General features: G+C 41.2%; 1 protein-coding gene across 1 annotated transcript; it reads left to right on the top strand.

Moving 5' to 3' along the window:
* The first annotated feature begins 1592 nt into the window (after positions 1-1592).
* Positions 1593-11903, top strand: atad1a (ATPase family AAA domain containing 1a). Its single transcript, XM_083644172.1, has 10 exons — positions 1593-1628; positions 3087-3292; positions 3520-3618; positions 3742-3862; positions 4957-5157; positions 5785-5891; positions 6055-6144; positions 7589-7639; positions 8470-8645; positions 10191-11903. Exons 2-10 carry the CDS (start codon positions 3119-3121, stop codon positions 10318-10320), a joined length of 1149 nt encoding a protein of 382 aa, XP_083500298.1. The 5' UTR covers positions 1593-1628; positions 3087-3118; the 3' UTR covers positions 10321-11903.
* The last annotated feature ends 1356 nt before the right edge of the window (positions 11904-13259 follow it).

Genomic DNA, 13259 nt, shown 5'->3' with positions numbered 1-13259 from the left:
ACTACTTCTCACTTGATTTATTACCTCAATAAACACTTTCTTAATGAGTTTATGGTCTCAATCGCTATAGTTTCAAGTCTTCTTAAACACATCATGATGTTCTTTTGGTAAATAGGACGAATCAGCGTGACATCATGACAACAAAAAAGCAGTTCCGGGTGCCACTGCAGCAGTTAACTAGTATGAGACTATGAGTTGTGTCAAACAAACATTAATATCTCAAAAACTATACATCACATTGCTTATATGTTGACTTTGTGAGTGAGAGCAGAAGTAGCTCAAGGGTCTGATGTATATATAGCCTATATGTACTGTTAAAGTTGTGTGAACTGTCGCAATTTTGTGTGGATTTAGTAAGAAGTACAGCCTATGAGATACACTCAACAGAAAACATAAACTGCGATTTGTCAAACAGTACAAAAGATAAAGCTGAATTGAGGTGATAGAGTCCTAAAAGTGGTGACATGTTTAAGGCTTAAAGTTTTAAAATGAATGGCAGTTGCCCCCAGAAGCTGTAGATGCCGTTTGTTTATAAACAACCTGATCCCTCGTATTATGCTCCCATGTAGAGTAAAATAGACGATAAAGCAGATATGTTTTGGGGCATGATTGACAGGTCGCCTATAGCTTTAAATGTTATATTATTATTGTTGTTGTTGTTGTTGTTGTTAATAATAATAATCAAAATATGGATGAAGCTGGTGTCTCAGTTAACTATGCCTACTGCGCATACCAACATTAGCAAATAATGGCCCCAAAAGTCTAGAAAGTCATTTTTGTAGATATATAGATAGATAGATAGATAGATAGATAGATAGAATTTCTAGAAATAAGGCAGGTAGGACTCATGCTAATACTGTAAATCATCTACCCCTCCCATAGATACGCTGGTGAACCCTCATTTCATCATTGCTGTTGCTGTATGTCACTTTATAATTATAATGATGTTGCACAATGTCCATTTTGGCCACATAGAACATGTGTGCTTGCTACAGCTGTAAATTACAGGTGCAATTTCTTTTCTTATCTTATTTTATTTGACTTTATTGTAGATAGGATAACTTAAATGCTGTGCTTTCTTGACATGTTTCTGACATGGTTTCTATGTCTGACATATTTTTGACATTGGCTTTTTCTTTTGTGTGTTTTTTTTTACTGAGATGTACTGACATTGGCTTCTGCTGTAACACAATAATTTCCCTCAGGGGATTAAAGTACTCTATATCTATCTACTCTCTTAAAAATGAAATGTGTAATTTCAAACACATCTCTCCATGTCTAGTTCCATCACCTTTTTCAACAAAACGTGGTGAAGAAGGGTGTTAATGTGATGGCTACTCTGTGTCAAAAAAGTAACACACCCTTCCCTACTGTAATAAAAACACAGTAAATCTATTCATCACCATGAGACGTACCTTATTTACTGTACCATGTTAGATGCTGTCCGTGGTGCTGATCTGTGTCGTTAACCGTGTCGCAGCTCTGCCATCCAGTGGTTTTATGCTGAATGAGTGGTGGGAACATGGTGGGAACGAAATCAGTCTCGGAACTTTGGCGTTTGTTTCAACTCGAGTTACAATGCCGAGCGCACTTGTCATAATGGAAGGATGTTCAGCCCTGTTGTTTAAGTAAGTCAATTGAAATATTACACAAATACGTGACAGTATACGGAGTGGATGTAGTCAATGTTTTAGCCGTTGGTTGGAAGTCGATATTTTCACGACCGGCCAGCTGACAGTCATGTTAGAACCTGTTTTGTCTTGCAAGGCGATGCTAGCTAGCTTAGCGTTGCTGCTAAGTCAGCTTTCGGTTTGGCCTCATAACGTTATGTCACGACAGGTCAAGATAGCATCCTTACCATAGTCCATGCCATAGACTGTAAGTTAGAAGATCCTTACGCTAGCGTTGTCAAGCTGATTGGTGATTAGTTAGCTAAATTCTTGTACAGCTAAGCTAACGTTACCTCAGACAGAAGCATAATGAGTAAACTGAATGGCCAGCACAACCACCGCGTTCTCTCTTGTATTGGGAGACCGCCACGACTCACGCCTAACTCTATATAAAAAATCTTGCAAATAAATGTCGCTTCACTCGTCTTCCACGGTAGGCTACATAACTCGTAAATACAACGTTAGATTTTTCATAATCGCCTGGAGCCATTCCTCATTTCGGCATTCGTCAGATCATCCAACCACTGAATCAACAAGCAATAACCATACTGTATAAATTCGGCATTCCAATCAGGGTTCCCATGGTCATGAAATTCCAAGAAAAGTTATGGAATTTGAAGGAAAAAAATCCAAGCATGGAAAACATTTGGAATTAAAGGCACACTCCGCCGATTTTCGACCAGCTTTGTATCATTACAAAATCAGTAGTATATCAGAAAACTGTAAACAGTTTTATCTGCATTCATTTAGTTTGATAGTAATTGAGAGTTGATTTGAGTTAAGTTGTGGACCAGTGATGTCGTTCATGCACAAATTAATGACATATTAATGAAATATTGACTGCCGAACTGGAAATGTCCCCGATTTTTATTTCAGAAAGCTGGTCAGCTTAGTCTAAAATGCTTGGCCAATAAAGCTGATCCTGATTCTGATCCAGCAGAGAAGAGCCTGGTTTCCAATTTCCATCTAGTGGCTGTGCTCATTCTTCCTCTCTAGACCCGCCCCCAGATCCGACAGTGTTTCCGCTTTGTGTGCTACTGTATTTTCATTCCCCCATAGAAAGATGGTTGTATGATGTTAGTTCATTTGATTTTTGCAGCTACATAGCTAGACAACTCACATCACATTTATTTACGTTACTATTGTATTATGCCCTGTTTTCAGATAATTAAAAAAAAATGCACAGAAAGGTTCCATAATTTGCTATTTTCTGTTACCCTTCAGTCCTGCACCTAGTTTTTTTTTTACGCTTGGATGTGTGTGGTTTTTTACTTTATTGCATTATTAAACAATTGATTTTTTTTAAAGGACTTTGGTATGCCGTTTGCAGCAGTCAGTGTGGCCAACTTAATGGCCAGCTCTACTCTCCTTCTTGCCAGCTAGCGTTACTTAATTCTCTGTCATTCCTCTCCTCAGGTAATGGACTGACACCAGCCAGCTAAGCCAAGATGCTGCTGAAAGACATTCCCCGAGAGGCCCTGATGCGCCCATTGTCCAGGAATGAAGTGGTGGGCATGTTGCTGAGGTTGACCATCTTTGGTGCAGCTACCTACTACAGCATCAAGTGGGTTATGGAAGCCATGGATCCTACCTACAAGCAGAAAAACCAAGCCAAGAAAAAGGTATACATGGTTTTTGATCATTATGTCTGGTGAATGGGCATATGAATGATAGTACATGTAGTAGTTTGGTAGTTATACAGTCTACGCTGTAGGTTCTCTGCAGGTAGTATAACATCATTTGAATGATTAGAGCAGCTTTTTGCCTTCACAATATGGGTTAGTTAAGACTTTGATTGTAACTTCAGCTGCAGTAAGTACGTGTATGTGTCTGTGTGTAATCTCCCCAGGCCGAGCAGCTAATGAAGAAGATTGGCGTTGAGGGGGTCAAACTCACAGAGTATGAGATGAACATTGCATCTCACCTAGTTGATCCACGAGCTATGAAGGTAAGTGTTGGTCCATGACATAACATTGATCAAAAAGATGATAGATAATTGTAGACTTGTAGTGTAAATGCAGCTTCCCAGAGTTGGTTGGAACTGGAACTGGAACTGGAATTCTTCCTGCAGGTGTCCTGGAGAGACATAGCAGGTCTGGATGAGGTTATCTATGAGCTCCAAGACACAGTCATCCTGCCCTTCCAGAAGAGACACCTTCTGGCCGGATCCAAACTCTTTCAGCCTCCTAAAGGTACCATAGCATGTCATCTTCATACAGTCATAATGGTCAAATCTTTTTATGCACTTTTTTAAGGTTAACATTAGGGGACAATACAAGATAAACTCAACATAGCAATTTTCACTGATGTGTGACATGAATGGATTAGATGCATGCTGTATACATGTCTGGCATTCGTTGAAAATATGTCACAAATACCAACAATTTAAGTGAAGGGTATCAGAAACTAGAGCGAAACAAAGTTAAACGCAGTTCTTTTAAATTTGTTGGTTTTGATGAATTATATCGAAACTTGTCGTGAGCCTTCTTGGCTCGTGCGTGTGCTAGCCACTTTCTTCCTCATTATTGTTGGAAAGCCATCCGATGCATTGTGGTTCCATCTAGGACTGTGTGCCAAAAAAACAGCCATTTGACAAGATTTATACACTTGGCTGCAGGACAGCAGAGAATCACTTACTGTAAATGAATACTTCACTTTTCTTCGAGCATTTTCACTGCGCTCTACAGTGGTTCAGGATGAGTCAACCTCCAAAATTAGCTGCCTCGGGAATCCACTCTCATCCCTGGCCTCTTAAGTTTTTATTCCCTGGTCTTAATACACTATATTGCTTCTTGAAAAGTGTGACTCAGACTCACACCCACACATAGGGTTAGCTGGTAGGTCATATATGTGTACATAGTACATACACATTAAAGCTGCATTCAGCAATGTTTTTGTGTTCAAATAAGTGTTAAATGGCTCTATATTCTGACAACAATCACTGAAATAAAGTGTTTGGTCAGTGACTCGGAACTCCCAACCCCCCGCTGTACTCTATCTCTCTCCTGTAGTCCTGCATGCAGGGCGACGGTATCTCCGCATTTCTTTGATTGGATAGTGGGAGGTGGTCGCCCACCCCCTGAGTCTCTACGAGTTACGGATGCAGAGATACGTCCGCCCACCACACAGTTATTTTAACACTAAAACATCACTGAATGCAGCTTTAATATACAATAAATTCACTTTTATATAATATCAATCTGTGTTTTTTTGTTTTTTATACCCAAACTAAAGAAATAAAGAAAAGCACAAAGACTGTAATATTTGTCATATTCTGTCTTCCCAGGTGTTTTATTGTTTGGTCCTCCTGGTTGTGGTAAGACTTTGATCGCCAAGGCAACAGCCAAAGCCTCGGGCTGTCAGTTCATCAACCTGCAGGCCTCCACGCTGACAGACAAGTGGTACGGCGAATCACAGAAGCTGACTGCCGCTGTTTTCTCATTGGCTGTCAAAATCCAGCCCTGTATCATCTTCATCGATGAGATCGGTGAGTGTATCTAACAAGCCTGTCAAGAGTGTTTACTTTGTTAATCTGAGTCTATTACTGCTTTCAAGCTAGGGTCGATACAGGCTGGTATATAGATATTTACCAGCCGTGACAGCGTCTGGTATTGTTTTCACCTCATGAGTCTGTGTGTGTGTGTGTGTGTTTATACTATGTCTGTGGACAGATTTAGTCAGCGCGATAGCACCCAAACCGTGCAAGATGCACTCAGGAGACTTTACCGGTGTGTAGTTGACATAAAAATGAAAGTCGAGTTGGAAAATGGGCATGATCCGAGCTAGGGGGCCATCCCCCGCCCCACCCCCGCCCCACCACATTGGCCCCTCCTTGATTTTGCGAACACAACAGCGTCAAAAACCATGCAAGATGCAGTCACGACGCCAGACCAGAAGCAGCCAAAACTCAACTCGGTGGAGTGGGTCTCGAAGGTCTGGACCCCGGCAAATATCAGCCCACAATATAAGGAAACCAATACATTTGTGTAACCCCATTTCAAACACATATGTTCAACAGCCCAAAATGATTTCCACTTGATGATTTTGGCTCGTATGAGCCTTGGGTACATGTCTTCACGCTTTGACTTTTGTGTTTTCCTCCACGTGTTATAAGACTCATTCCTGAGGAACCGCTCCAGCCTGGACCACGAGGCCACAGCCATGATGAAGGCCCAGTTCATGAGCCTATGGGACGGCCTAGAAACATCCTCCACCAGCCAGGTAACATCAGAGGTCCCACTCAGACCTTCCCTTGGTACTGTGTATGTTTAAGCCACCTGAAGAAGTCATGTTAACGCCTGAGCTACACACGTTGTTGTAGAGCAGCGTGTTCACATTGTTGTAGAGCAGCGTGTTCACATTGTTGTGACTGCTCTCACGGTAGGTGATGGTGATGGGAGCTACAAACCGACCCCAGGATTTGGACCCAGCCATTCTGCGCAGGATGCCCACCACCTTTCACGTCGGCCTGCCAGTAAGACATGCTTAACTTAACTTAACTTAACTTAACTTAACTTAACTTAACTTAACTTAAACACATAATATACACATACGTACACCGGAAGAAACGGCTCCTTTCAGGGTTCTCCTTGGGTATGTGTGGCATGTTTACTGTCAAGAAGAGAGAACGAGCCAGCACACTAAATGTCCTTTTCCAGTTTAAATCTTGTCATAAACAGGCCCTCCTCAGCGTTGTGCAGTATAAGGCGGAAATGACAACTATATACAAACATACCGGAAGTACATTCAATTATTCAAGAAAGTATTTTACAACACCACATAACCACCGATAAAATATATACTGTTATAAAGAAACACTGTTACAAAAAATACATTTGCAAATTACACACATCATAGAAGACTTCATAAAAAAATAAAAAAATAATAAGTGTAGTACACAGCCAGATATATTGTTAAAATAGGCTTTGTACCAAGAACCTCTGAATATCAAAAGTTCAAGTCTTATAGGTGTTAGTGCTAGCCAAAAACTAAAAGCATCGATACTGCAAGAGAGGTTGGCCAACTACACAGCAGATAGGATAAGAAGTACAGACTTGTGAGTGTGCTCGCTACCGGTGAGTTTCTGACAGCACGTTTACTGTCACCTTGTTTCATATCATTTCATTAGGGGCACACCCCTATTAAAAATGAAATCAAGTTTGAAACTTTGATCGGCTGATATGCAATCGATGATTGAAATTATGCATTTTATTCAGCCTTTCTGCTTCCAACAGCAGCCAGTATAAACAGTGCATTTTCAGTATACTACTGTTTAACAGACTGTTCTTTTGGCTGCATGACAGTGCTGGCCAGACCACAGGGAAATAAATGATTTTTTTTACCCAAACATAGTTGCCGCTTGAAAAAGTTTTAATTGAGCCAACATTGGCTATCCAATGCACTGGAGTGTTTAGTAATAATAACTCAATGTAAATTTATATTAAGAGTTGAAAATAGGAAATTAATAAATTTACCAAACACCCCCAAAAACGCCCTGTACAGAAAGTGAAATGAAATGACCAAGTCTTGCACAGATTCCTTTTGACTCCATGTCCCCGGCAATTCTGAAATATGAAAGGACACTCTGTTAAGCAATAAAATGCCCTATTCAAATACTGTCAAATGGCAGCAAGTACTGTATTCAAGTTCTGTCAAATAACTAAGGTAGAAGTCATGTGAAGGGGCAGTTGAAACGGTGGTCAAATGATCTCTGAATACTTATTAGACTGTCTACCAGCTGATGATTGGTTGCTGATACCGATCAATCAGCAGCCAATCATCAGCTGGTAGACAGTCTAATAAGTATTCAGAGATCATTTGACCACCGTTTCATCACTACATTTGATATGACATTTTTCTACTCCATTTTCCATATAACTACTGTAATAGATAACACTACCCCTTACCTCTCTTTGCAGAACACAAGACAGAGACAGGAGATCCTGAAACTGATCTTGGCAGGAGAAAATGTAAGACATGTTATCTCTTTTCATTCAGACCACAACGGAAACAATTACTTTCTTGATTGCCTCCTGCTGCAATTCTCAGTGCACCCTCCCCCCCCCCCCCCCGCCCCGTCTTTTTTGTCATCTGTATCAAATGAAATGTGGTCACCTGGTCACCCATGTGCAGTTATATACAGCAGTGAGTGTGCAGCCCACACTCACTAACATGAGGCTCTGCTTGCTGTCTTCATGATACTGCAATACCCAGTGTTCACATTTTCAAGTCACTGTATTTCATTTTAGTCTATTTTTATTCACGCTTGTCATAATGTGGGGAAAAAGGTTTCCATATTAGCAGTGGAATAGGCATCGATGACTTTCCCATATTCGTCAGCTGTTCACCAGCTTGCTGAAGGAAAAATTGAGAAAGTGACAAATAGACTGAAAATTCAAAATGTCCCACGTTTCACTTGAATGGTAAACCCTAGTCTGTTGACAGCCAAACAAACCGAAGACTACTGACACCGCCTGAACAAATCCATTCTATACATCAGGGGTGCCCAATACGTCGATCGCGAAGGTAGTGTGGTCGATCGCATGGCATTGAGGAAGATTTTTTTTTTTTTTTTTTTTTTTTTTTACTGTTTTTCCACTGTTTTTCCACTGTTTCCACTGTTTTTCCACTGTTCCACTGTTTTCCACTGTATACTCAGTGTATATATATATAAATAAATATGTTTGGTAGATCACTTTGACTTGGTCATTTTAAAAGTAGCTCCCAAGCTGAAAAAGTGTGGGCACCCCTGCTATACATAATCGGCTCCGGTCTCCACCTGCCTCTCTCCCGCGTGCAGCTGAGCAACGCCATCAATCTGAAGGAGATTGCGGAGAAGACGGACGGCTACTCTGGCAGTGACCTCAGGGAGGTTTGCCGCGACGCCGCCATGTACCGAGTGCGGGACTACGTCCGCAAGGAGCAGATGAGGCAGATCGCCCAGCAGCTGCATGACGGCCAGGAGGAGGAGGAAAGGTACCACTCTCACGGAAACACCCACAAGATTACATCTCCGCAGTGTGTCCACCACTGGACCCCTATTTTTCTAGCTTCTAGTACTAAAAAGATTAAGGCCACCTTGAATGAAATAATATGAAAAAAGAACGATCGAATTAAGTACTCAATTGGTATCGGCATCACTTTAATAGGCAATGTACACCAGATGCTTTACGGCTGCGTTGCGGATCCGGCAAAACTGCCGGATCGACTCTCGCCCATGTTAATTGATGGGCGATACATGCGGTACGGAGAAATTACGCACCTGTTCTATTTTTGATGGATCCCGCATACGTCTGACAGATTACATTAGTGTGGGTCTGTACCGGAACCATACCACCTTTTTTCCGGAGGCAGTGTACATTAGCCCTAAGAGTACTGGTATTGGTACTGGGATCGTAATTTTTTAAACGATAGCCAGCCCTACTAATCATCCCTCGTTACTTTATTGGCACATTCAGTCCTCAACTCTCCACCGTGATAGCTGATGTGTGGTGAGCATTCTGGCGCAAACTGGCTGCCATACCTCACCCAGGCAGGTGCTACACATGATATGTGAAGCGCTTTGACTATCTAGAAAGGCGCTATATAAATGGAATCGATTATTATTTATTATTATTATTAAGTTTGGACCAATATGGGTTTTTGATGGCCATTTTTCGATTGATATGTATGCTAATACTCTACATCTTTTTACCATTTTCATGCCAGGACATTGCAAAAAAAGGGGGTCAGTCAATTGTTAAGTATATTTGGTAAGGCAGTAAATCTTCTGAAACTAAAACTCTCCACTGAAACCCTGATAACTATAATAATACTTATTAGAATACGTCATATTCATGCATACTATTTGTGTGAAGTCTGATCAAAATCCCTCATTAGAATCGGGTTAAGAGACAATCAATTATGTGGTATTCAGGAATTATACAATAAATATGTAATCAAACAAACATAATATCCATCATATTAGAGGTGGACAACACTGACAAAATCTACATTTAATATTTTATAAAAGGCCAAACCTCTAACCCTAAAACTGTTGCATATAGGAAGTGCTGGTCATGCCTTCTGCTGTTGCTAAGCGACTGTTTTTGAAGCACAGCACTCGCTAAAAGAAGATATCTTTTGCCTCCTAGCGTTCAGCGCTGAGCACTAAAATCACTCAAAGTAGCTGCCCTTTGCCTTGAGGCAAAAAAGGCTTAAACGTCACTATTTATATTTGTCTAAGAAGCACATTTCAAGAATTTAAACATAAGCCTTGGCTTCAGATCAGAAGGCGTGTGTCAAAACTGTATATGTGAAATATGAAAGAATATGACTTATAAAACTGTAAATTAATAACACCAGTAGAACTTACTGAGACAAAGAACTAAATCTGAGAATATAAACAGTTGGACAATATACCAAAAATGCTGTATGAAATAAATGAGAAATGCCCAAAATATTGTGATAGATATAATACATAATAATGAGAGGGAATATGGGAATGTTCTCAATGTGCCCGTGTCTGACCTCGCCGTCCAGGCCCGTGGATGAGGAGCGCTTGCGGCCGGTCACCCAGCTGGACCTGCTCTTTGGCCTGGACAAGATGAGGGAGTCCAGGCAGGCCACGGCGTCCATGCTGCCCAGCTTGTCGGAGGTTCCCCTGGACTAAACAGCCGCCGGGGAAGCCATTGCTCCTCGCAGTCGTCCACGGTAACTTCCAGCTCGCCGTTCTTCCTCTGCGTTGACCAAGTCCCTCTAACATGTCAGTGGTGCCCTTGGACAAACCCACAGCCACGACTACACATGTTGTATACAGTTACACACATTCACAGCTGAGAGCTGCTCAGTACATCTACAATCTCCACCTGTTGGCCACTGACCAGTTGACAGTTCAGTGCCTTGCTCAAGGGCACCGTGACGGTACTTGGAGAAAACTTTTCTCACTCGCTTTCCCGCCGTCCAGGGATTCAAACTACTGCAGTTACCGCACTGTATGACCTCATGCAACCTCCCTCCTCCACTGTCACGACCCAGGACCAGAGGGGGGAGGAGTCAACGCTTCAGGTCCGCCTCCTCTGTGTCATCGCTTTCATCTCAGAACACTGTGATCGTTCGCAAATGCCTGTAATTTAGCTGCTCATCAAGACTGAAATAATCCAAAGTGATGTGTGGACATGGGTGTAGACCACACTCACAGATCTAGCTATTGTTCAGAACTGTCAGCTATTGCATCAAGATATAAGGAGATGAAAATGCAAACATTGCCTAAGCTAGGGGCAACCATAAAGAATGTTCATTTGTCATATATCAATTTTTACAGTATTATTTGCACTGTCAATCTTCTCAGCTGTGAGAAGCTGTATCATAGGTGTCTAGCTGTACATTTATGTACAGTATGCTGTGAGAAGCTGTATCATATGTGTCTAGCTGTATGTATGCATGTCTGTGATTGTGACTGCAAAATGTGTGTTTTAATGTTGTGACAATAAGGCTGCTTTCTAGCACAATTGTTTTTTCAATATTTTATTTTAATTTTTTCTGAACGGTACACAAACAAAACACACGAACAGGCTCGGACAGAGAAAACAAAAAAAATCAACATTCAATATTACGCTTTCTAGCACAATTGGGTGGCTCTGCACTCGTAGCAGTTTTTGTCCACAAATTTGTTTGTATATAGTGTAAACTTTATTGTGCCAATACCAATGGAAATTTGTTTTTCTTTGCTCTACTGTTTGTTTTCATGATAAAACTTTCACATTATCCTCCATCAATCAACCGCCATTGCTGCAACACATATTGGCTTTCTGTGCCACTTTGGTCTGTCTCCTTTATGGAAACTAAAGCTACGTTTTCCTAATATACTATGAACAGAACAGAACAGTCTGTAAGATTGGGTCTGTTTTAACACACGTTCTGCCCTTATCTCTGTATAGAATGCCTCTTATTTGCCATATGGCCACATGTTTGTGGAACTGTCACTGGGTTCTGTACAGACCACACTCCCACACAGATTGAGCAAGTCGGGGCGGCTTTGTCTGCTTGTATTAAGTAATTATAAAGAGTGACCACAAGGTGGCACTGTAGCTCCACTGCACTCTTATTGAGGCAGATAATGTAGATCAGTGTTATAGCAGCATAAATGTGCTTTATGTATATCCAGAATCGTAAAGTGCTTAATGCAAAAAAAGACAATGAAATAACAGATTCCTGCATACTGGATTGTTGCCTGGTTTAGTCAGCAACACTTAAGTCTCCATTGGTATTCACTACAACAGTGGTTCTCAAAGTGGGGTTTGGAGGGGGGGGGGGGGGTCCCCAGCAAAAAGGGGAATCATTTATTTTCACTATAATTCCATCCATAAGTTAAACAGTGACAGAATGTGCATGACTAGTTTGGTCATGGGTTTCATATAGTTTCTGTAATAAAACATCTAAAAGCAAGATGGGGGACCCTGGGACAAAATATCAAATGGGGGGGGGGGGGTCCGTGGTCTAATTTGTGTCTCTTTAGGGGTCCTTGATGTGAAAACGTTTGAGAACCACTGCACTAGTGAGGTCAAATAAATCAACCAATAACGATGATGCATCATTGCAGTTTGCAGGTGTCTCTTCTTTCATCGAGTCAAAGAACATGGCTGTAAACGCTCTCCTGCACTGCACTCATTCATCACATATGTGTATGTGGCTGAGTAATGGCCCGGGCACACACACAGCTGCAGTTGGGTTATTCAATGGGAAGTGTTCAAGTTCACCACATCTTTTTTCAACTGTGTCTATGTATTGAATATGGGATGTTGAATATGTAAAGTATATTTATTTGAGGTTGCACAGAACAAAAATAAAGATTTTTTTTCCCCCTGACAGCAAAAATGGCGTGTCGTGCACATTTCAGCATGTTTTTGAATGTATTTGCATCTGTAATTCTTGGTTTACCCCCCCCCCCCTTAATTTTAAATGTATAAAAAGCTGATTATTTTTAGTTTAACAATATGCTAACTTGACCTGGTAAATGTACCAGAGTGGCAATTTGACCAATACCAACTTTCTAACCTGAATGAGGCTAATAGCATGTTACTTTTTTTTATGTATTGATGTGGATCTCTGTGGGAGTCAGCGAGTGGAATGAGAGTGTGAAGCAGATCCTGCACCCTTTAGGCATGCATTACTAATCCACTGTTGGCCACAATGAAACTCTGTTGTTATTTCTAGCTCTTGGTTCAAAAGGTAAAAAAGCTATTTTGAAAGGACATCCAGAGTTTTCGCATGGACCTTTGTCTATTGTGCTCTACTGTAAAACTCTAAGGTCATGTGTTCTGAATCACCCACTCATTTTTCTTGAAAAAAGACCAAATTACAAGGGGTCTCATGTGACGGCAGCAATTTGATAATGGCAATGGTTTAAACTCAGACTGGCTTTGCTCACCAGGGCCCATGGATGACTATCTGTGCTGCATTAGTTATCAGTCTGTAACTGAAAGCACCACCTTAGTGTTAGTACTGGATGATAGCCTGTGTAGACTAGAGCCCGACCGATACTGGATTTTTGAGGGCGATACCGATATTAGGGAGTAAAAAAATTCCGTTATCGATATATGAGCCGATATT

The sequence above is a fragment of the Poromitra crassiceps genome (genome assembly GCF_964638095.1).
Source record: "Poromitra crassiceps genome assembly, chromosome: 10".
Taxonomy (NCBI): Eukaryota; Metazoa; Chordata; class Actinopteri; order Beryciformes; family Melamphaidae; genus Poromitra; species Poromitra crassiceps.
This window is presented reverse-complemented; position numbering and strand designations above follow the sequence as displayed.

Coding starts and splice junctions, on each gene's coding strand:
- atad1a (XM_083644172.1), top strand. CDS start 3,119: ATGCTGCTGAAAGACATTCCCCGAGAGGCCCTGATGCGCCCATTGTCC. Junction 6,145..7,588: donor CCTTTCACGTCGGCCTGCCA/GTAAGACATGCT, acceptor CTCTCTTTGCAG/AACACAAGACAGAGACAGGA. Junction 7,640..8,469: donor TGATCTTGGCAGGAGAAAAT/GTAAGACATGTT, acceptor TCCCGCGTGCAG/CTGAGCAACGCCATCAATCT.